General features: G+C 49.6%; 1 protein-coding gene across 2 annotated transcripts in view; it reads right to left on the bottom strand.

Moving 5' to 3' along the window:
• The window catches only part of LNO1 (Nuclear pore complex protein), a 153593-nt gene that overhangs the window by 33141 nt on the left and 94753 nt on the right, over positions 1–25699 (bottom strand). For both annotated transcript variants that reach the window (XM_086801566.1, XM_086801565.1), the window contains exons 11-14: positions 12619–12777; positions 12437–12494; positions 4890–5023; positions 4651–4769 (exon numbers count right to left, since the gene is read on the bottom strand). In XM_086801566.1, the coding sequence (XP_086657692.1) occupies positions 4651–4769; positions 4890–5023; positions 12437–12494; positions 12619–12777 (470 nt within the window). The remainder of the gene's footprint in view (positions 1–4650; positions 4770–4889; positions 5024–12436; positions 12495–12618; positions 12778–25699) is intronic.

Below are 25699 nucleotides of genomic sequence, written 5' to 3' on the forward strand. Positions count from 1 at the left end.
GTGTCCTGTGTTTGTAAGATGATCAAGATACATCAAAAGAGGATGGGTCGCAATGGCATAGAAGAGAGCACTAAGAGGGCAACCCTGTCTAACTGATCGGCCCAATATCCATGACCGAGACAGATGGCTCCCAAGAATGCACTAAGCAGTAGAGCCAGAATAAAGCCAATAAACAGCATTTGCCATCTTGGGACCAAAGTCCAACTTTGTCATGATCTGAGAGATGAAATCCCATTGAACATTGTCAAATGCCAACTTTGTCATGATCTGAGAGATGAAATCCCATTGAACATTGTCAAATGCCAACTTTGTCATGATCATGACAAAGTCCAACTTTGTCATGATCTGAGAGATGAAATCCCATTGAACATTGTCAAATGCCTTAGCAATATCCACCTGCAATATAAGCACATCTTGATGCGAATACTTAGCATATTCAATTGCAGTAAAGGCATTCGATATATTGTCATGGATTTGTCTTCGCGGCACAAACCCATACTGATGAGGATGAAGTCCTACATGCAGTATCTTGTGAAGCCTATGTACAATCATTTTGGCAATAAGTTTGTAAAGTACAGGCATCAAAGTAATAGGCCTCCAATCTGATATATGATCACACAAGTGTTTTTTGGGGACAAGCTTGACTATGCCATGCTTCCAAGAGTGCGGCAACTGATTTTCTTGCCAGGCCACATTGATCATTCGCAAAAGGACCTCTTTCAAATCATCCCAAAAAGAAATATAAAATTCCACCCTAAGGCCATCCCAGCGAGAAGATTTGTATTTGCTAAGGTGGAACAATGCATTATCAAGTTCCGTGTCAGTAAAAGGCCTCTCCAAGGTAAGAGCATCATCCATTTCAACTATTCCAGAAACATATTGAAGAAATTCAGTCCTGGCATCAGTCACTTGATTTGATAAGGAAACAGGGGCAGAAAACAATTTCTGGAAATAATTTTGGCATTCGTCTTGGAGATCAGAGAAAGAGCGAGTCCAAGAGCCATCTAGTTTCCTAACCCTTAGACATGAATTTTTATTTCGAGTAGCATGCAAGCCCTTGAAAAAGGATTTTGAAGAGCAGCCCTTATCCATGAGGGGCTTCATTCTTGCCCTAATCTGCCATTTGTGCAATTTCCTTTGATCATTAACAGTAAGTTTAAATTGTGCATGTGAAAGGGAATCGTTTTCTGAATCAGAAAGTGGCCTTGACTGAGAAAATTCAGTCAACTGTTGTGCTGTCCTTTTTGCCCATTTAACCTCATTCCACCATTCTGTCATATACCATTTGCCATACTCCCTAATGACATTCTGCATACGAGAGACGAAGCTGTCCCAAGCGTAATTCATGTCCTCCTGGGCATGAACTGTCAAAGGATGAATGGCAAATCTGATCATTTGCTGAAAGTTGTGATGTTGGAAATAAGCCCGATTAACATGCAATAATCTACTGGAGAGAAATGGCAAATCATCCTGAGGCATGCCAAGCTACAAATTCATCCACAATGAAGCATGATCTGACAAGCCCAATGAGAAATCTATAAGGAGATGAGGGCTAAAATCTGCAAATTGTTGTGGATAAAACAAATACCATCTGTCAAGTCTTGCCTAATACGTAGTAAGTGCATTATGATGAAAAGTATATCCAAGGACTGACCCTTGGAGAAGTACCCATAAATCTTCAGCCTGCACAGAAAGAAGCATGTCATCCCATTTCTGCCTTTCCAATGATAGCATATGAGATCGTGAAGTGGTATTATCTCTAGGCAGAGGGGAATTATTAAAATCCCCACAAATGAATGCATTGGATCTCCATGGATATCTGCATAAAGAATCCCACAAAGAAGCTCTTATGGCAGAGGTCTGGGAGGCATAGACCGATGCAAACTCAAAAATATCACCATTGACAGTGCATTGTATGACTATCCATCTGCCACTACTGTCATTGAAGGCCAACTGAGGCTCCAACTCATGTCTAACCAATATGCATACACCTGAATAGGTAGCAGTACCAGCATAATATATATCATAGCCATGCAAAAAACCATGATGTCCAGCCATGGAGTGTTGATTATGCTCGTGCAAACAAACAATATCTGGCAGCATTTTATGTACATAAATCCATAAAAGCCTCCACTTTGAGACATTGCAGAGGCTCTGTACATTGTATGTAAAGCACTTAAGTGTTTGTAGCATGAAAAGGTATGTACAGTAGAGTTTGAGGATAAGAACCAGACATCAGAGAGGCTAGGCCTTTGCCTGCATAGGCTGCATGCCTTCATTACCCATGAAAGACATAGCATTTTCCCCTTCTTCTGAATCACATATGGGGATGCCCTTCTTTAGTACGCCCACCCAATTTTGAAGGACAGGAGCAGAGGCTGAGGTAGAAGTTTGTCCTGGGGAGGGCAAAGAAGCATCCCATTGACGAGATTGAAGGGGGCGTTGCTTCAATACAACCACCTTCTTGGGTTGTTTAAAACCTTCTTCATCAATCCCCATAGTTTCCTTCATCTTCTCTTTCCCTTTGTCTTTTCCTTTTCCTGCAAGTGCATGCACCTGATTGACTGATTTTGCATTCTTTGCTTCATTTGTATTTGCTGTCTTGACTTGCAAATTCTCATTCTTTTCCCGTGTCTAGGGTGGCAAGGCATTTGCGGGGGGCTAATGCAAAACTATTGGGCATTCAGAGGCTAGCTGCCCAAACTTGTGACAGGCAAAACAAGCACCTGCAAGCACACCCCACTTCAATTCAAAATACTTTTTGCCCAATTGCACTCCCTCAACTTCCACCGCAATAGGAGGTGGGGTAGGTATGTCAGTGTCCCAGAGAATGCAGAACCTGTTACGGTTTCCCATGGGGCGTGGAGGACAAATGACCTGTCCCAAGGAAGCAGCAAGGCAAGGCAATTCTTCACGCATATAGTCCGGAAAGTTAGCAACCTCAACCCATACAGGGCAGTGATGTCGTATAAGACTTTGATAGTCCTTGTTTGGGGACCAGGGCATAGCATGTACCATTTGCCTCCCATAAAACAGGGGAGAGAACTCAAGAAGCCTCTGCTTGCATGAAGCATCTGATAAATGCACCTCATAAAAGCCTCTGGAAGCGAAATACACTCCCTCTACAAAGCATCCTCCAAGGATGGACTTAATCCACTGCGCGACATCGCTAGCCGCAGGGATTTTTCCTGGAAAGAATATTATAACCGCAGTTTGAAACAACTTTCTGAGGGGGTTCACCAGGGACGGCAACTTCAATTTGTAGGTGACCTCTGGAATCGGTTTGCCCCATTCCTGTCGTGACTGCTGAAAGTCATCCTTAAGGGTATCAAACACATACTGAGCTTCCAACGTAAATGCATCATCTTGTAAAGCCGGCTCTAATAGGCGGCTTTTAGCATCTTCAGATCTTTCTTTTCGGGCATATGTACAAACATCTAAAGCTGAAGCCATTGATAGAACCACAGAAAGGGAAAGGTCAGAAGGGCTGTGAAAAGGAAAAGGCCGATATTGACAGAAGGAGGCTGTGAGGTTACGAAGGATAGTGGAATAGAACAGAACGGCAGAAAAGGTGCAGGAATAGCAGAAAAGACTGCGAAAGGTCACTACAAAGTTGAGGAAAAATCAGGGCAGAGGAAGGCTGAATCGGGCAACAGGGGCATGAGGCAAGAGAATCTCAGCGACACACACACACACACACACACACACACACACACACACACACACACAGAGTAGGAGGAGGGAAAGACGAAATTGCAGGCTCACAAACAGGTAAGTTGCAGGCGAGCAGAGTCGAGCAGAGTCGCAGGCGAGGACAGTCGCAGGTTCGCAAACGAATAGAGTCGCAGGCTCATAGGCGAGTAAAGTCGCAGCTTCGCAGGCAAACGGAGTTGCAGGCGAACACGGTCGCAGGTTCACAGGCGAAACAGGGTCGCAGGCGAGCAGTCGAGCAAGGTCGCAGGCGAGCTCTATCTCTCTCTCTCTCTCACACACACACACACACACACAATCGATCGACTGAAATTATAGTGCCACTTATTTGACAGTTCAATGACGTGCTGGTTCATGTATTACCACTTATTTATAGTGCCACTTAATTCAATCATAATTGATTTGATTGAAATTCTGGTGCCACTTATTTGACAGTTGATGACACGTGGCAGTTCATGTATTACCAGGTACCAAGCTTTAATTGCTTTCCCAGAACAAGATATTATTACATGAACATCGAAAGAATGTATAACTATAATATGTTGTCTTTCAGGACCTGCCGAGAATTTGTAAGCTGACTTCCAGAAGTTGCTTGCCATGTAAAAATGTGTAAAAAACAAAGCCCTCATTTTGGATGGGACAAGTGGCAATAGAGAGTACCCTCTCTACCTTTCTTGTTTTCTAATGTTTTAGAGTAGCAAACAAAAGCACTTGTGAAGTGTAAGGATACTTTTCGGAGTAGCATTCAAGAACATTGTATAGGCATAAGGATATGTTCTGTACAGGCTTGTTTGGAGATATGCTTCAAAAGGCTTCTTCATGATAAACACTTCAGACGCCTCATTAAATGAGTGTCAAGAGATATGAGTTCAGAGTTACCCCCCCCCCCCCCCCCCCCCCAAGAAAAAGGGTTCCTCAGAAATTAAAATACAAACGTACTCGGAACTCCGCAAAGCTGACAAGGCTTGATGTTCAAACTGGTTGTGCTTCCTTTGCCACTGAGAAAGTTCGAGATTATGTAAATGCTCTTCCAGCTCTGCGATTTGCTGCTTCAATGACTGCAGTTTGACAAACAAAAAAAGTATTACTCCTTAATGTCTCTGAACTCTCAAACATCAGGAATTCAAGCAAAGTTCTACTTGACCAAGCAGTAGTGTGAATACTTGGATAGTGCATACCTGGTCTACTTGGAAAATACGCTTCCGCTTGGCATCCATCTCTGGATGCAGCTTTTGTTTGTTCCAAAGTTCTTGGTAACGAATGTCCGATGCCTGTTCAAGAAGACTTTGCACATACACCCTCCAAGCATCCACTGTTGTAGAAACAAATGCATGGGTTAAAACCATAAGATCAGATGACAACAATACAAAAAAACCTGATGCAAGAAAAGTTCTAGCCAGTGGCAAGCAATTTAAAGACAATGTCATGGCTTTGCTCAAAAGCTTATTGCTGTGTGCTTTTCTTACACTCACTGCTCCAAGGAAATCTGTTTACACACAAAAAATACAAGGCACTTTGGAGGTGGAGAGACTCTTTTTTTTTTTGGGGGGGGGGGGGGGGGAGAGAGGAGAGGGTTGGGTGAGAGAATGCTATGCATTAATATTGTGCACAAGCATGTGTGTGCAGGTAAGCGATGACACATTATTAGAAGACATTCCTAAACCCAACCGAAATCCCACCTGCACTGTCAGTAATTAGCATAGGTTGCATTCTTTGTCCATTTTTCTTGTTCTCTTCAGTAGATTATTTATCCTTCATGGTGTCAGGTGTGCGTTGGTGGGCACTTGGCAGGAAAGTATATACTCCAATATGTCAACCATAAATTGCACTCTTGGGTTGCATATAGCCATCCAGCAGACAAGCCCTAGCTTCAAGGGTATTGTGACAATGATTGAGTAAGCAGCCATGATAGAAAGGCAACCACACAAGATCCCCGTTGAGGATGCAATGGCCATAACTTTTTTTTTTCCAGAAAAGAGACTTCTATTAAGTATGAAAAAATTTTGCAAAAAGGGAGATTTCAGACCAAGCAAGGGGGAAATCTCAACCAATCGGATGCCTTGTGCTACCAACAAGGCCCCATATGAGATTGAGCGAAAAAAATGCCATGATCCCATTCTCTCATAAAATGAGCCAAGTTTTCTCTCTAGGGCCCTCGACGATCCTTGAATCATGGCCCAAGTGGCCACGAGCGTGTGGATAATATCTCGCACAAGAGATCTTACCAAGGGCCACGAAGGTGGTCGGTGCTCCGCATCCGACAAGATAAAATGTGGGTTGTAATTCCAATCACCTCCCCTAATCGGAATGCACCTCGTAATCTGTTGCAAGATAACCTGCATCTCATACTTCACTCCTTGTCTAGAGCCTTTCTTTCTTGGCCAAGGCAACAGAATGATATCGCTGGCTAGTCCTCTCCAAGCCCAAATCAAGCCTCTCCCAAGGGTCAGGATGATCACAAAGCCTCCAAATCTCTCTAACCTCCAGGGAGGTCTCTGCATCCTGATAGAGAGAGTCTCTATCAAAGGGTCTGGGATGCGGGCACGCGGTACACCCTTCTGGCTCCCAAGTTCCCTGATGTACAAGACAACCAGGCAATGATCTGATTTGGTAGGACCTGGCAAGATGGCAATAGAGCCTCCTTTATCCACGCCCCAATCATCCACATAGTATGTGTCTAACCGTGCAAAGCTGCATCCATCCCCGCTTCTACGGTAATGCCATGAGTAAGATAAGGAATTAGGGCCCCTCTGGAAATGCCATGAGTAAGATAAGGAATTATGGCCCCTCTGGAAAACATCCTCTCTCCAACAATCCCCGCTTCTGAGGAGGCTCTCCAAGGGGATACCCAGCTTCAGTCCCTCCTGCCTGACTATAATCCACTGTACCCTAGCTGGTAGGATAACACCATGGCCAATAACACGACGCAAAAGTGATGCTGGCACTGAAATGCATACCCCACCTTTGGTCCCTTGTGCACCAGACCAAAAAGTGTCCACAGAGGATCTTGCCAGTATTACCACACAAGAACATATCCAACTTGTGCTCCTACAGAAGCAACACATCCATCGGTCCACTTGTAATGACAGGGTGTAGCTGATCCCTAACAAGGTGCTTCCTATTGCGTGTGGGAAACCTGCCCCAATGGCCAATAAGCATGTGGAAGACCTATAAATCTGAGTGTAATAGGGTAACGGTTCCGGTCTTCTTCGACAAGGTCGAAGTAGCTAGTGTGTATGGTATGAAGAAAATTTTCCTTGGCCCAAAGGGAAGGGACTACCCTTGAGCACTTCTGAGGCTGCCTCCTCTGCATCAAAGTCTACTTGGAAGAATCCTCTCCCAAGTAGCCTCACAGCTTTACAGTGGAGTGCAGAGTCGGAACACAATGCCACTAGTACCCAATCGCGGGCCTAGATACGGGAGGGATGAGAGCCAAAGACTTTTCCAATGAGGGTCGTCTTGGAGTCTTTCTTTTTTTTTTTTTTCAGAAAGAGACTTCTATTAAGTATGAGAAAAACATACAACAATCACAGCTATAAGCTGGAAGAGAATAGAATCACCCCAATATGTAAGGTGATTTCAACCACTGAGGAGCATCATGATGCCATGTAAGACCTGTGGTACTAGAGGAAAAGAAGATGCCATGGTTCTATTCCCGCATAAATATCACACGCTTCGCCTGCGCAGAACGAGAGGGCCCCTGCCCAAAAATCTGGACACCCTCAATAGCCTCCGTGCATCTAGCTCTCCAGATCTGCCATGCTGCAATACTGGCAATAATCTCCCAACTGGTGTCAATCCTCTGTCTAGGGGGTGCATAATCAGAGGGAGGAACATCCTGCAATAGACCATGCTTGGCAATACCTCTACGAATGAAAAAAACAGAATCTGTACCACTACCCTCATAAAAAACTTGCGGACCGACGGACTGGGAGAGCCAAGCAATTGCCCCCAAGTCACATGCATGGCTCGGCCAATCAATTTGCCCATAAGTTGGGCTACAAGACCCCAAATCTGCTGTGCAATGCTGCACCCCCATAGACAATGTTGTACGGACTCAGAATCTGCCGCACATCTAGGACAAGAAGATGCTACACCGAAAACTGATCTCCACTGATTGGTGGGGAGACCACCATGTAAGAATAACCAAAAGAAATGAGAGATTTGGCTCCTTTTGTATGAGTGCCAAAGTCTATGCCAATATCTGCAATGTATCACTGGAGAAATATCACAGCTCTCCCAATGAGGCCTGAGAGTAGGGATCCTATGCATCTGTCGAGTGAGGAGAAGCCTGGCATTCCGAACAGTGAAACTGAAAAAAGGAAGGCTTTTCAAAGGATCGAAGGCATCAATCCACTCCCCACTCTCTTGGATCCCACTGAAGATATCTGATAGGACTGCCACCATATAGCCACAAACACCAAGAGCCATGAGTCACTATCTGAGGAGAAGGGTCAATGAACCAGTGCTTCCCCGAGCGACCAACAATCCTCACTGGACTAAGCCTAGTGTTTGGTATGATCTCCTCCATACTACATCTCCTCAATCTCCCACCAGGCATGATAGAATACATAAGGAAATCTGTATCCTCCTGGCCTGGCAGAGCAATGACCTGCAGAGGTATGCCTATCCTCGAAAAAACTCCTAGCCAACTCGGATGATAGTCTCCGTGAAAGGTCCCAGAAAGCCACTCATGCGGAATAGCTACATCAATCTGATCAATACGAATGCGAGAGCCCCTAAGATGCTGAGTGGATGCAACTCTCCGATCCTCCGGAAGACTCTTAAAGGTCTTCCAGGCAAGAACTGTGTAAGCGCATCTCTCCCATCCTGACCATTGCATATAACGAGATGCACCAAGTGGCCGACCAGCCTCATCCCTAATGAACTCGTTCCACATGATAGGTTGTCGGTCAGCCTCGTCCAAAGACCTAGGAAGCCTTTGTCTCGCAAAAAATATCTCATGCTTCTCCATGCTCTGACAATGGCTGCAATAGGAGGGGAAGATGGTGCCCTAATATCAGCCTCTGTGAACAAAAAACGTGTGTTGGGCATCCAGTCTCTCCTGACCCTGGGTGTACATCTGGAAATCTGAGACAAGAAAAAATCCCTCCAAGGCTCAGTACCTGGTAGGAAACCTCTGACGCCCTGCGTTGAACATCCGGATCGATAATATTCAAGCCCCCCTCTCTTTTGGGCTGAATAATTGTGAGCCAAGCTACCCTAGCACGAGTGTCTGAGATACCATCCAAGCCCGACTAGAGAAAATTTCGGATCAATCTCCGCAATTGGCCAATGCACGCACGAGAGAAGCACCAACAAGAGGCAATAAACCAAACTGAGGCAAGCAAAACCTAATTAGCCACCAAAGCTCTGGAGACTAAATCTAATCTCCTAGAGCTCCAATGGAGGAGCTTCTTCTGGATACTCATAAGTACTGAAGCAAACTGTTGTGCAGGAGAAATATCAATCCCAACTTGGCATCCCAAATATCTAGCAGTACATCCTCTGCTGATCCAAGTAAAACCAAGCTCTGCACCCCAATCAACTCTCGGTGAATCACTAACCCAAAAACCAACAGATTTGTGCCAATTAATGAGTGCCCCTACTGCCAAACAGAACTCCTCTAGTGCTACCCGGAAGGAACATAAGCATATATGTGAAGCCTCCACAAACAGGGCTGTGTCATCAGCTAACTCAAAGTCAACCCATGACTACGAAGAGGCAACCTCAATCCTGAAATACCAGCAGTGGAGCGGAGAAAGATGCTCATGGCCTCTGCAACTATGATATATAATAAAGGGGCTAATGGGCAGCCCTGTCGTACTGAGCGAGAAATCCGAAACCGCTCTCTTCTATCACCATAAGCAAGAACTCTACAGTGGGCATCACGATACATGCATGAAACTCCCTTGATCCATCTCTGAGAGAAGCCCATATGACTAAGAGTACCCTCAAGAAAGTCCCAATCCACTCTATCATAGGCCTTCTCAAAATCCAAGAGTAGAATGGCTAAGGGCTGATTGCTCGCTTTAGCCCATTCGACCGCCTCCCAAAACGAGAAAATGATATCAAAGATGCTCCTGCCGTGTAAGAATCCATTCTGGGTATCATGAATAACATCCTGCAAAATTGGCTGCAATCTGATGCTCACTGCCTTAGCAAGAATCTTATAGTAGGCAGTCCCAAGTAAGGTGATAGGTCTCCACTGGCCAATCAATGTCTTATCCCCGCTCTTAGGAATAAGATAAATAAGCCCCTTAGTGAGAGAAGAAGGCATAGAACCTGTGTCCCACATCTCCTGCAAAGCCGATGTTATCTCAGCCCCAATCTCATCCCAAAAAGTAGTGAAAAAATAGGGGAGAGGCCATCCTCCCCTGGACACTCACGATGAGGTAAGGCATAAAGAGCATGACTGAACTCCTGCATAGAAAAAGGGACATCCAGAGCGGCACACATCTCCTCGGTGATCAAATGTGGCAATGCATTCCAAACCTTCCTCTGTGCCCTGTGTCTCAGATCAGAATGCGGCTCAGCACTAAGAAGCTGGCAATAGAAATCGGTGGCAATCTGTCTAACCATGAGAGGATCTGAGTGAAGAGTGCCATGTGAATCCAACAACTGCCTGACACTATCTCTGGCATGAGATGGGCCGTGAGAAGCAAAGAAATGTTTGTTACATCTGCCGCCCATCTGTGTCCAAACGATACTCCGCGCGTTGCTCAAGAGAGTGATGAAGTTCTGCTCTAATAGTACATAAAGAATCTGCAACCCATTGAGCATGAGGATGTTTCTTGTGCTCTTTCTGCAAGGCAACCAATCTACATCTAATAGCCCTTTCTAAGTCCAAGGCCTCTTGCCTCTTAGACAGAGCACATGTGTGATAAAAGTCACTAATATCACACAGAGCAGAGGCCAGGCTTTGAGAGGCCTGTACGAAGTCATGACATCTCCAAATATCAAGCATACGACGCGATAGTTCTGCATCTGAAAACAAATGATCAGGGATGCGTACATGGGGTGCTGATCCATGGCAATTCAGATCTCTAATACATAAAACCATTGGGCAATGATCCGATTTGGAGGTGCCTGTAGCAATCAAAGTATGTCCACCTCTGTCAAGCACCCAATCATCCACATAAAATCTGTCTAACCGTGCATAGATACATCCTACATCTCTTCTCCTGTTAGACCATGAATAAAGAAGAGTGGATAGACTCCTCAAAATGTCATCCTCATGCCAACAATCTCTACCGTGAATGGAGAGTATAAACCTCTCCCAAGACGCTCTTTCAAGAGGATGCACCAAGCCCTCATGTCCACCTCTTTTATCCGTTGGCATCTCAACCATGTTAAAATCCCCACTAATAATCCAATGGTCGGCAAGAGGCATCAATGTAGTGAGAGATTTCCAAAAGGCAATCCTCTCACCTCTATGGTTAGGAGCATAGAGATTGAGAATACCAATGCGTGTAGTACCCTGCATAAGAAGGATCCACTGTGCTCTCGCAGGCAAAATGACACCATGTCCAATGATGCAAGGCAAGATCAAAGCTGAAACAGAGATACAAACACCACCCTTGGTGCCAACAGCCGGTGACCAAAAGGTGTGCCCCGAGAGAAGCTTGCCTGATCTCCCACACTGACTAGCATCCAGTTTATGCTCTTGCAAGAGCAATATATCCATAGGTCCACCTGTGAGACTGCAGAATGAAGCTGGGTTTTTACAATTTGTTTCCGTCGACGTGGAAAAAACCCCCAAGACCCTGAATATTCCAAGAGACAATCCTCATAAAGACTCAAAGTAGGAACGACCTACCTCTCTCTCCCACTCCAGGGAAAAGCCAGGGCTAGTCCTCAAAACTGGAGAGGTACCATGACAATACGAATGTGCAACATCATCCTCAAGGGTGCAATCATCCTGTAACTGTAATGCAGCATCCTTTCGTGAGGGATCCAGATCATGTTTCTGCAAGGCCTCATTCTCCAAAAAAGGATCAACATCCTGTGAGGCAAGAGCTGCATAGGGGTTAGGGTGCTCCACAGGGAGTGTGGGTGAAGGGGCAAGTACGGGGGTCCGAGGGTGCCTGCCATCTCAATTTGGGCAAAGAGGAAATCAAGCTCGTCTTGCGAAAAATGGATGGTTCACTCGACCGGAGGGGGTTGATTAGCCATCATGCTAATCAGAACGAAAGGCCGACTTGAAACCTGTTAATGAATATTCATTACTCGAGCACGGCGGATGAAGGGAAGCGAAGAGAAGGGAGGTGGAGGGGAGGGCAAGAGATAGCAGTGACAGTAGCAATGGTGGGCAGAAGGGCAGGAGCAAGGCGGTGAAGAAAGGGCTGGATGGGGGCAGGATGATGGTGATGGGCCGGGTGAGGTGAAGGCAGGCAGGAGGAGGGATGTGCAGCAAAGAAGGGGATGGCGGTCAGGAGGTGAAGGCAGGCAGGAGGAGTGCCCATCAAAGAAGGGGATGGCGGGCAGGAGGAGAAATGCTTAGTGACGAGGGGAGCGAGGGGAATGGAGATTCCCTCCGCCCCTCCTTAATATGGCGCTCACACAACAAGGAAAAATCTTCCCTTCACATTACACCAAACCTTAATTTGGACCTGGCCTTAGGCTCTATGCTCAAGATATATTTAACAGTGTGATGACTTCTGAAAATGCTGTATCTTACTAAGTATAGTTTATACTTTCAAATTAAGTTCATTTTTGTGGTGACCTTGCATGCTTTCATCTCGGAGATCGCTGATGCTTCGTCTTTGCTCCATGAGTTTTTCCTGCAAGAAGACACCTCAGAATGAGTATATCAGAGTAAGGTACTCATCTGACACAAGTTGAAATTGAGCACAAAGAACGGTATCTTAACTAAACATTCCTACTAACTTTATTACTTTCATGTACCCGAAAATCTTGACATTGACGAGACAAACTCTGAGTTTCACATTCTATATCTTCCAGCAAGAACTTGGTGAATAGAGGTTTCGGCTCCCCTTTTCTTTCAGATCTTTTTCCCTCGATAAATGCCATCAGTTCCTCAATCTCCCTTACCATGGATTTGACCTGCAAGCGTTACAAACACATGATTTACTGCAAACCACTTGCATTATAAGAAAATCATGTTCCAAATATGCATATTCTGAGTATGCTTTGGAACTAGCAGTTTTTTGAGATGAAAACTTTCAAAATGAAAGTGCTGCGAAACAATATCTAAATGGCCCGTAAACCATGCATGACTGATACCCACCAGCAATCTTGTTTGCTAATCCCTTGTCAGATGCATCAGCTCCAGCCAAGATTGCACGTGTAATACTAATGGGAGCTGTAAGATTGTAGATTTAGCAGAACTGGTAATACCCTAACGGTCATAATGTAGCTGGCAATTATATTTAAGGTTATACTTATTTCTATAGATGGGGACATCAAAGGTTATAAGTGGCTTATCGGTCACTCGGCTAGTGTGAAGGGACCTATTTATTAATATGTATGCTTGTACTGTAGCCCAACCCTATATAAATATGTTATTGGCTCATCTGTTATATCCCTGACAAGGAGAGCTCCCTTAGGATCAAGGCATGCACTTCGATAGTGAGCTTCAGTGGTATGGCGTGCCACAGTTTGACTAACAAGTATGGCTCCGTGTTGGTTTACCTTTAATGATTGAATTAAATCCTGTGTATGATCATGGCAGTGGGTGAAATGTCATTTGACATATGTCGATGACAAGCCAGGTGTTCAATTGACATGAGTTCAGATGGATCCTCACGCGCCGCACGACATGGCAGGATATGTATTCAAGTACAATTAGTAGATGGGACTTAATTCTCTTGGGGCCAAATGATTTCATGTGGTTGCGTGTGTGAATTTATTTTAGCTGTGTGAAATCGTTTTGGATGTCTGGACATTGCTTGGATTTAATGGCATGTTATGTCCGAGCTGACAGGGACGCCCTGATGCACTTGTGTGATGCATCCAAATGTATCACACAAGTCCACAAATAAGTCTCTAAAGCCTATAAAAAGGCATTGTACTTTGAAGGTTACACACATCAATCAAAGCTTCATTTGTACCTACAATCATTTTCTCTACCGGTGTATTGAGTTTACTTCTCGCTCTCTCCATGATGAGTTTCCATGGACAGTGTTGTATCACCCTAGTGAGACAGCTGCCACTGATCAACTTGCAAGGGGCCATGCCTCCCTAGCCCCTATGGAGAGACAGTGTTTCCAGGCACATTTCCAAGAACCCCGCACTAAGTGTTGGCTCTTTGATACTCTAGTACAACCAGCGGCTATGTATGGTGCAGCCCTTTGGGGACCAGGCCTAGGGAAGGATCGCATAGAGAGCCTACAAGTGATGATGTTGTCACGCATGATCAAGAGTAAGCCATTTGTACCACATGACATTCTACATGCAGAGTTTGGGGTGGCCCCACTGGTTATAGATGCCCTTTTTCAGACGATCACTTATATTGAGCATGCATACATGCTTGACAGAGATCGCCTCCCACGACTAGCACTAGAGTCCTCTATGCAATTATACGGCGAGAAGGAAAGGCAACATTTGAGATGAGCCGGGAAAAGCCACACAGACCCGCTCGCTGAAGCTCCCGCACTCCCCTCCCCCCTCTCCTGCTCGCGTTGCCTGCACGCCCTTCCCCCTTCCCACCCGCGCGCCCTTTCTCCCCCCCCCCCCCCCCCGGCCTGCCCTCGCTTATGCGCCCCCCCTCCGCCTGGCTCTCTTGCGCTGAAGCGCCCGCCCCCATCTTCTCGCCTTTGCGCCCCCCTCCCCTCTTCAGCGCCCCGTCCCCCCCTCCGCCAGCCCTCTCTTTTTCCCCACCCCTCCTTTCGCGCTGCTTCCGCCCCCCCCCCCCCCCCCTCCCCTTCTTTCTGGGTTTTTTTTTTAACCTTCCGCCTTCCCCCTCCGCCCTTTGTGTGCAGCTCGGTTCTTACAGGTCTCTCCGCATTCGCTCCGCCTTCGCCATAGCTTCAGCCTCTGATGGAGGCTCCTCCCGCCCCACCTCGAGGGACTCTTCCGCAGCCCCCTCGCCCACCCCCCTGAGGATATACCCCCATCAGGCTTTCTCTTTCGCCAAAGGAGGAAGCGAGCCTCGCCGCAGTGGTAGAATGCCTCCAGGCACATTCCACCATCTGCCGTATAGTCGGCACTCGCCCCAGCAGAGGGGAGATCCGGGATCTTCTCCAGGCCCGCCTTCTTGCAGATGCGGGCAAGATCCTGGACGTTCAGCTATGGGGCCGTGGACACTACCAGATCGAGTTCGAGACAGCCCAGAGCGTGGCCCAGGTCCTAGCCATGAGTCCCCTTGACATCAGGGGCGCTCGGGCATTCTTCAGACCTTGGCAGCATGGCATTGACCCAGCAGCGGCCGAGCAAGGAGAGCGTCTTTTCCATGTTACAGTTTGCTTCCCTCGACTCCGCCGCGAGTACCTTCCGCTCCTTTCGAGGCTAGGAGCACTGGTGGGCTCGGTGCTCGAGACTGGCCCCACAGCAGCTTCAGTGGTGGCTAGAGCGGCTGGGCTACCTTCGGTCAGAGTTTTGGTTCCTGACATCTCCTCCCTTCCGAAGGTCATTCAGCTACCTAGGATAGGGGGGGATGGATTGATCAGAGAGTGGAGTTCTCGGGGCTCCCGAACCAGTGCTTTATTTGCAGACAGGTCGGCCACCTGGCCAAGGCCTGCCCTCGCAGGAGACCCCGACCTTCACCGCAGCAGCAGGCCCCTGATGGCCCGCCCACAGATCCGGCTCGGCAGGCAGCCTCCGGGACACCTGCTCAGCCCACAGAGACCTCGGAGTGGCAGCCTAGACAGGGGCGCCATCGAGGGAGACAACCACAGCAGCACGCCCAGAGACCGATGCAGCAGCAGCCACAGTCTCAGCATCACTAGGTTCCCGTGAGAAACAGCTTTGCTCCCCTCCAGGAGGAGACCCCAACGCCGACTGAGGACCAAGAGATGCCAGCTCCCCCTCCTTCGCCCCCACCCCCCCTCCCGCCTCGCTTCCACCTTCGCCTCCTCCCGTCCCCGCTCCGGTTTCGGCAGCGGCTCCTTCTCCACCCCCTTCTCCCCCCCCCCCCCCTCCCCCCTCACTCGCCTCAGCTCCTTGGGAGGCCCTGGCAGTCCCCTGGCGTTCACCTGCAGTCTGAAGGGCTCTGAGCACCGATCTTGCTCGAGCACCGCAAAGGAGACTTACCATGCCGATTCGGGCTTCACGGATATCCTCTATCCGCAGTCGGCTGAGTAGTCTCGACACTAGACAACGCTCGGAGGCTTTTGATTACTCCTTCACACGGCTTTTTGGAGCAGAGGGCCCCCATGAGCCAGCGCCCATCAAAGTTCAAGTAGTGATACCTCCGGCCCGTGGCGAGGAGGCACTTGATTCAGCGGTGGCCTTCTCATTCCCTCTCTGTGGCCCACGTGACCGGGAGTGGACTTTGGAGCTCGCTCTTAGCACTTTGAAGACTCAGGCAGTTGAGTTTTCTCACCATGTGAGCGATCTGGAGGTGACAGATGTGACAGGCCGACCATGGGAGTTGGCTCATTTTTTCTTTGATCCCGAGAGTGTGGATGCCTCAGGGATTCGACATTTGGTCGTTCGCATAGTGGCAGACTTAGCACGCGACCTGGATATGTATGCATACACGAGGTTGCTCTGTCTGAGCGGGAGGCAGTCGCCATGGGACACAGCCACTAGCGCCTGATCCGAGATTCTTGCAGCACACCGGGTGGGCAAATTCGTAGTCGCTTGGATGGGGACTATTCTCCATCCAAGCCGCTTGCGAAGGCCCGCCGTACGGCTGAGACGGCATCCACCTCAGCAGGTCATCCATGAGGATCATCTCATGGAATGTACAGGGCCTTGGCGGCGCACATTATATACGTTATCGTGGTTGCTTGAGGCAGGAGCTTCAGAGATGCCTGGTTGGGGGCAGTATTGATATTTTGATGATGTAGGAGCAGGATCCGGAGATATGGTTCGGTGATGCCTGGTAGATGGGACACCTTTTGGTCTGCAAGGTTCGGCTCCTTGGGTGGACAGGGAGGAGTATGTATGGTCATTGAGGATGTATGGCGGCAGGCCATTCTGGATCGCCGGATCATTGTGTGCCTGGTAGAGCACAGTATGTCATTCTGAGGACGCATGATGAGCTCTTTGGCGTGCTCAATGTCTATGCGCCCAAACATGCTAGTCCCAGAGCAGAGTTCTGGACCCAGGTTACGGATGCATTGTAAGAGGCCGCACATTGGTGTATTGGGGGAGACTTCAACATGCTTGAGGACCCGGCCGATAGGGTGGGAGGCAGTCATGTTACAGTGCACGGTACGGAGCTTGCAGCTTGGGAGCGATTTTGCATGACACTGAGGATCACTGATGCATGGCAGCATGAGGCCTTCTCCCGCTCTCAAGACAGTCTTAGTTTCTCTCGGTCGGATCGCCGGCAAGGAGGGACTAATCTATCACGGATTGATCACTTTTATGTGGGCGACAGGTTAGGGGAGTGAGGTGGCTCCGTTGGCATTCTCGCTGGCACCTCTTTTTCAGACCATGCGCCAGTTATTTTGACACTTGAGGAGAGGACACGGGAGACCAGCTTGCAGTTGAGGATCCCAGAGAGGGTACTTACAGATCCTAGTCTCGCTTAGGACATTGAGAGGATATGGCATGATAGTCAGAGCTCTGACCAGGATGCAGCAGGCCAGTGTGCCCAGGGACTCATCGAGCTCAGCTCTTTTTTGCACGCTGCAGCCTTGACACGGCTGGGAGAGGCTCGCGAGCGGGAGCGTCGGCTGAGACGTAGCCCTGCTTCGCTTCAGTACCTTCAGGAGCAGCAGCCTACATGTGAGTGGGTGGCGTCCCAGCTGAGCCAAGCACGCCAGGAGGTTAGAAAGGCAGGTCAGCATAGACATGAGTTTTACTATCGCCGCCATGCCTCTCAGTGGACGTAGCTTGGTGATAGAGTGACTGGGGAGTTCTTTGAGATTAGTGGACCCCGCCATGCTCGAGCAAGAGTCCGCCAGCTTGGGAGGCCGGACAGATCGGTAGCTACTGAGCCCGAGGAGATCAGAGCCATTGCTAGTGGGTTCTATAGAGACCTGCTTTCAGCGGAGCCAGCCACCACTGAGGCTCATGATGCTTGCAGACCAGACTGTGTGGGCCCATGTGCAGAGGAGGGTCACAGATCGTATGCATACAATTCTGGGTGAGCCTCTCTCAGAGGTTGAGCTTGCTGAGGCCTTGAGGGTCCTTCCGCACCATAGTTGCCCAGGGGAGGACGGATTGGGGCCAGGCCTCCGACCGCAGGGGCTTTCAGTATGTTTTGGATACTGGGGTGATGCCACAGAGCTTTTCAGAGGGCTTGATCTTTCTTATCCTCAAGGGGGAGGGAGTATCAGATGATATTCGACATTGGAGACCTATTACGGTCCTCAATACTGTCTACAAGGTCTTAGCAAAGGCCTTGAGTTTGAGGATCCAGCCCTTCCTGGGGGAGTTGATTCATGCTACCCAAACAGGATTCGTCAAGGAGCATAGTATCCTTGACAACACTTTCACCTTCTGGAAGGCGACGACCCGAGCTAGATTTCTTGGTGAGGACTTGGTCGTGATGCTTCCGATTTTAAGAAGGCATACGATAGAGTCGATTGGGGTTGCTTAGAGGGCACTATGCTTCGCCTGGGCTTTGAGCCAGGTTGGATTCGAGGGGTGGCGGCTCTATATTCCACAGCTCGTAGCCAGGTGCTGATTGCAGGAGGACGAGGGTCGAGTTTCGAGTTGACCAGATCAATCCGTCTCAACGGGTGTCCTCTCGCCCCGTTTCTTTTTCTCTTCTTTGCTGAGGCTATGAGCATGTATCTGACGGCAGAGGAGGTTGGTTTGAGAGGACTCCAGCTCCCAGTCCGAGGGGAGGACCTGCTCGATGCTGTGTTTGCTAATGACACGGGTTTATTTTTGCATGGCCAGGAGGCCAATCTTCAGCGGGCAGAGCAGTCGCTCGAGGTTTTTAGTGCAGCTTTGGGAGCTTTGATCAAGTGGCGCAAGACAGTGGCCTTTTGGATCAGTAGCGCTCCCACTCCGGCATGGAGCCCAGACCCGGGTTTTAGATGGATTCCTCCTGGCACAGCAGTGCGATATTTGGGATGCCAGATTGGACTAGATTTGTCACCTGAGCAATAGATTGCCCCGCTTCTTCTGAGCATTCGGAAGAAGCTTTTGTATTGGAGTACAGCTCGGCTATCCTTGGCTGGGAGGGTGGTGGTGGCAAATCAGGTGCTTTTAGCGACCATGTGGTACATTATGTCTTGCTGGATCTTCTCGAGCTCTTGTATCAGCCAGGTACAGAGGCTGATCAGGAACTTTCTTTGGTCTGGGCGGGATGGTCAGGCAGCCCGGGCAAAGGTTGCTTGGGCAGTTATTATACTTCCGTTGGCCCAGGGAGGCTTGGGCATTACAGATCCAGTTGATCAGAGTAGAGCCTTATTGGGGAAGCTTATATTTTTGGGGCTGCTTCCAGGCGCTGAGCCTTGGAAAGAGCTTCTTTTGCAGCAGCTACAGGCTCGGGCTCCCCCAGCAAGGGGCACTTGGGCACCAGAGATACGATGGATCTTCATAGAGATGAGGAGGACAGGTCTCAGTAGAGGATGGGAGGACAGATTTTCCTTGAGCATCCTGAGAGCTTGGGAGTTGCTGAGACCGCGGCTCTCTCAGAGACCTCCTTCTTGTGATGAGGAGCGGGCCAGACAACCGCTCATCTAGAGCCCAGCGGTTCGCACAGAGCAGGGTCATATGCAAGGTTCTCGGCCTCATCTAGCCTGGGGACCATTGGCGGCAGGCCCAGCACGTAGTTTTGGAGACTGGCAGGCCTTCTGCAATCTCCCAGAGGAGATCCAAGTGGAGCGGCTGAGTCACTTCAGAAGGGAGTTGATTATGAGGGATGACATTCAGGAGGCACTCACAGAGGAGTGGTTCACGCCTCTCGAGCCCGTGGCCCCACGGTGGATGGGAGCCTTTACACAGTTGGAGATCCTGATTGCTGTCAGAGCTTGCACTGAGGATGGCAGATGTCTCTACTATGAGATCCAGGATGAGGGCAGACTTCAGAGAGTGGAGGTGGAGTCGCCTTTGGTTGCAGAGTGCATCTTTTGAGGATACGGGTAGTGGCCGCGGCTTCTCGGAAGTGGCGTATTGACCTAGACCCTGCAGATGTGGACTCTGATTGGGGCATATGGGCATATGCAGCGCGCCCCTTGGCCCGGCTCGAGTGGGACCCTGGCGAGTACGAGTGGCATGATCCTTATGCATCCCTTGAGGCCACAGAGATCACCTTTTTCCAGTATACTGTTCGGTTGGGGCGACATATTTTGACGGCGAGGAGGATGGTCTCTCCAGCTGCATCGGGGCACTGGAGGCTACAGGGACTCTCACAAGAGTTCTTGGAGGATTTTTGGACCAGGCTCTGGGCTAGTCGACAGGCACGCAGGATCTCGACTTTCCAGTGGTGGCTCGTCGCCCACAGGGGCTCTGCAGTTGGCACTGGCTTGTCTACAGCGGTCTTCCAGCGGCCTGCGTCCGATGCGGCCACCCTATGGAGAGACACAGACATTGCCTATGGGACTGCCCTCACGCGTAGCAGATTTGGCTGCGGATGCTGCGCATTCTGGCCCCCCTCTCTCCAGAGGGTATGTATACGTGGGGTGCCGCTCCTTGGTCGACTTCGTCTGGGCCTGCTATGGGCTATGAGACGGAGCAGGACAGCCAAGCCATCAGATTCATTAGGGGCCAGCCTCGCCTTGTTCCTTCACTGGATTTCTCATCCGCCGGTGTGAGGTGAAAACAAGAAAAAAAGACCACGCCTCTATAGCCCTTCACCTCCCAAACTTGTAAAATACTAACACAACGGAGGCACCACCAGCCACCGGCTGGAACACTTCTCACAATTCACCACACCACCCACACCAGAAAGACAGCACAAAACTGGGACACCATAGACAAAGCAAACACCCAACAATTTATATTCCCAGAAAACACTTCATACAAGCTTCTCCCGACACAGAAGCTTTACTGACCCATCCATACAAACACTCAGGCCTGGATTTACTGCCAAGGGAATTCCACCACGGCCACACCACCTCACGAATTGCAACCTTGCGTCTAACGACCAAGCCTTTGCAACCACAAACACATCAACACTCTGACCTGTCACTGCCGAGGATACACCACATCCTCAATCACCGCGAACCTCTCGCCTGCGTGCTGTGCCAACCACACCAGAAAGAACCCGGCCACTTCTTTCTTCAGAGGGCGCCCCACCAGCTAACCCTCAACTCTCTCTGCAGCCCATCACTTCTATGTGTGTCGCCAACAGCAGCCCCTCACATACCGACGCCACACACTACCATCTACTTCACACATGACATGGCAGACATATACACTGGCAGAGTAGAGGATGGGCTCCTACTCATGGATCCCCTGGCACCTATGGATAGCATTACAGCCCAGCTGGCATCACTCCTACACACGGCTGCATTACAGAGCTTCCCACATCGTGTACACTCAGGAGAGCCTGCGAGACCTGGGACTATGCCCCAGAACAGATGGTATGATGACGAGTGCAGAGCCCTATACTCACGGCTTCGCATACAGAGAGCCTTGGGAGCCATCACAGAGCAGGAGTCGCAGAGAGAGATGAGGAGACTTACTCGCCGCAAAAGGCGGGCCTTCGCAGAGATACAGGAGCTAGAGATCTTTCATTTCTTCATGAGTAGAGATAGCCCTGTCTCATGGCGGCACTTCAGAGAGCCCCGGACCCCGACACCTATTGCAGACCCACAGACATGGCACACATATGCAAAGGGCCTATACCATGCCCCACAGCAGCCACCTATACCTCAGCCACAGGAGCCTCGACCTACCACAGCTAGCTTCTTTACCCACTCGATGGTACAGGAAGCTATCCGCCGCCTACAGCATGGACGGGCTGCTGATCATATGGGCCTGCAGGGTGAGCATCTCATATATGCAGTAGATTCTTTAGCTCCTTTTCTTGCACACCTGTTTAACAGGGAACTAGCAGAGGGTTTGCCTGCGGAGTGGACGATGCACACCATTGTGCCGATTCACAAAACAGGGGATATGCTCGATCCGAGCAACTACAGGACGGTTATGGTTGGCCACATGCTGGCCAAACTCTATGGTGCAGTGCTGGAGCAAGAGCTTAGCTTATATGCTGAGCGAGCAGGTTTACGCTCATCAAGGCAGGCAGGCTTCAGGAGAGCTTTCTCTACCACTGACCATGTATTCACTTTGAGATGTATGATTGATCAGGCCAGAGTGAGGAAGAGAAAGCTCTATTGCTGCTTTGTGGATTTCCGCAAGGCATTTGACACAGTACCACGAGAGAGGCTCTTTGAGCGCCTGCAGTCTCTTGGCATACCAGCAGATATGACATGGGGCATCTATGCATTATATGAGCAGGTTTTTGGGCGAGTCAGATGTCCAGGAGGTATGTCCGAGACTATTGCTAGCACCATTGGTGTGAAGCAGGGATGCCCACTTTCCCCCACGCTATTTGGGTTATACATTGATGAGGTGGCTGACTTCATTACACGGGGAGACGGAGATGGAGTTGATTTAGCAGGTATCTCAGTACATATTATGCTCTATGCTGATGATATTGTATTAGTGTCTGAGTCTCCAGGTGGTCTACAGCAGCATCTACATGCACTCGATGATTTCTGCACACAGAGGGGTCTTACTGTGAACCTTGGGAAAACCAAGGTTATGGTCTTTCATACATCGAGACAGGGCAGGAGTCAGCTGACATTCACTCTCGCATGATGCCAGGTAGAGGTGGTGACATCATACGTGTACCTAGGGGTTACCTTCTCTGCAGCAGCCACACGCTTCACCATGGGTTCAGCAGCCAGAGCTAGATTGACACGGGGATATGCAGCATTGGCTATGCTAGAGAGACAGTGCCACCAGGCGCATTTTCAGGAGCCCCGGACGAAGGGGTGGCTATTTGACACACACAACGGCATTGATGTATGGAGCAGCAGTATGGGCGCCAGGCCTTGCTACCCATTGGTGGACACAGATAGAGAGACCACAAGCCCTCATGATGGCACGCATGATACGCAGCAAACCGTCAGTACCTCATGACATTATCCGAGCAGAGTTTGCTGCGCCTCCTATGATGGTAGAGGCCATATTTCAGACTATATGCCTGCTAGACAGATTCAGAGAGATGCCACAGGACAGATTGTCATACAGAGCTTTTGAGGCATCTAGACAGCTGGTTGAGGCAGGAGACAGAGGATCATGGTATGCACAGGTCACACATTGGTTCTCACAGCATGGCCTAGACATGGATCATCTACCACAGGGATGCACCACATATCCGTCTCTCTCATAGTGAGAGGAACAGAGTATTGAGACAGGATCTATGGCAGCTCTATACACGAGAGACATGGATATCGCCTACACAGCCTCTTCCACCGAAGATGCTATACTACAGAGATCACTTCATGAGTATCACTGATGATGGATTTATAGAGAGGCCTAGATACATGGAGGGCTTTTTACCACACGGCTCCCGAGTGGCTATTGGTCAACTCAGAGTTTCATCACACCGATTGGAGATTGAGACTCGCAGAGCAGCACGGATCCCCCGAGAGGAGAGAGTATGCAGATTGTGCAGAGAGGAGGTGGAGACTGAGGAGCATTATGTATGCAGATGCAGAGCATATACAGCCATCAGAGAGAGATATCCCATTCTATTCAGAGAGCCACGTTCCCTACGCCAGATCTTTGAGGTAGCAGACCAACGCATACTGGGGAGATACATTCTAGACATACAGCGACACAGAGAGACATTATTACAGGCTCAGACAGCTCCAGAGGGGGGGCGACAGACACAGATTACAGCATTTTTTCAGAGATGCATCCCCCTCCCAGCCCCTACACGGCAGGGAATTACTCTCCAGAGAGCAGAGACACTTAGAGCCTGCAGGAGACAGAGGACACCTGGCTTTCGGACACCACGACTATACCACACAGAGATGACAGAGATCAGAGCTCAGTTTCACAGAGAGGGTGCGGAGCGACTGGCTCGCTTCAGAGCACACCCAGGCATGTTCTTCAGGGAGCTGTGGACACCCCCTTCACTGATGTATACCATTTTATACCCCCAGTATGGTACAGGATGGAGCTAGCTAGGTTGCATATCATGATTGTATACTCCATGCATATAGCTTTGCATTTCTCCTAGTAGTAGAGCTCCATCCCCTGCACACCCAGATTCAGTTTTTTTTTTGTTCACTACTTTTTCATTTTGTTGGGATGACAGAGGATACCCCATACAGGTACTCCGATTTGTCTCATAGGCCGAGTTCGGTCTTTTGGAAGACGTTAATAAAATCTCTTTCTTTCTTTCTTTCTGTGCTGATCCTCTGCCAGCCACTTCAAACCCAAGCACCACCTGCCCCTTGAACCCTTCTCTTTGGCGTGCTATCAGCCCAACCAGCCTCTGCACTTCGCTTGTCCACAGGCCTGTCTCCTAGGCGACCTCCTCACAGCCGCCAACCTTCCACACACGCTTTCCTTTCCTTTCTTCACGGCGAACCTCCACTGGTCGCGAGCCCTCTTGGGCATCCTCTCACGTCCACCAGCCACACGACTCTTCACTTAAGTGGCTCCCAAACATCTCTCTTTGCCCACCTGACTTCAGTTCCTCTAACGGACCCTCTTGCTTCTGCAGCCCCGCTATCACCTCAGGAGCCGCCAGCCTACACTTGACTCCTTGCGCTGTCAGCTACGCTTGCCAACTCCCGCCTCTTCAAAGGCTGCCACTTCACTCTGGTCTCTCACCACGCCTCTGCTCTCCGCTTGCAGACGACCACCTGTTATCACCAGAGCCCAAGCAAGGTAGCCCCCCCTGCGCATCCAGCTGCGTTATCACCTCAAGGGCGGCCTCCCCTGCTCTTGTGCCTGCGGCTGCACCGAGAGCCCTTGTCTTGCTTCCACACTCGCAGACAACCATCACCTCGAGAGCCACCAGCAGCAGCTCGACCACACTGTCCCCGCAGTATCACCAGCCACCACTTCTCGTACCCAAGGCGGCTCCCCAATTAACGTATCCTGGCTGCAGCGCTTCACCTACACGGCTCCTTCTCACAGTTGCCAGCCTGAGGCCAGTCCGTCGCGAGCTCTCTCCCCACGGCGGCTGCACCAACAAAACCCTGGCGGCCTTCTCTGCACGCCTACAGCAGCTTCAACGCCCTCTTCGCTGCTCTTCACAAGGGAGGCCCCCAGCCTCTAGTTGCAGCCCGGCGGCTCCTCCACGCCGTTCTTCTCTGCAAATCGATCAGAGCCCCCAGCCATATCAACGCGGCGGCATCTTTTATCTCCAGGCCGACTCCAGCAAGGCGGCCACCCTTCGCTTCTTCGCCAACTTTTTGGAACTCCTCGCTGGCGGCAGCTCAAGCCTCCACGCCTTCCTTACCAGCTGGCCACTTCAATATTTTTTTTTTTTTGCCTAAAGCCTAATGGATGGCCACCCCAAATGCCTTTCCACACCAAATGCTCAAGGCAACACTAATCATTAACTGTCCCCCATGCTTCCATGCACACCTTCAATTACAACCCATGAGTGCCCATTGTACTTGGGACGCGCACAAATTTCCAGAGCCATCGAACGGCTGAAACCACCTGCAGCTGCTATCATCTCCAGCGGACCTCCAGTAGACCACGTTCCGGACAGGCCTGCATAAGCTCACAACCAAACCGTCCACCCTGTACACATGGCAACGCATTCAAAGCCAAACTCTTCACACATACCATGCATCCATATGTACACAAGCCCAAAACACCTCTCAGAAAAACACCTGACATACTTTAGAATGTGAGGTGAAAACAAGGAAGAACACACAAGGCCTCTATAGCCTTCCACCTCACAACTTTGGAATACAAC

Source organism: Cibotium barometz, chromosome 8 (genome assembly GCF_041138505.1).
Source record: "Cibotium barometz isolate CiBa-2024 chromosome 8, ASM4113850v1, whole genome shotgun sequence".
Lineage (NCBI taxonomy): Eukaryota > Viridiplantae > Streptophyta > Polypodiopsida > Cyatheales > Cibotiaceae > Cibotium > Cibotium barometz.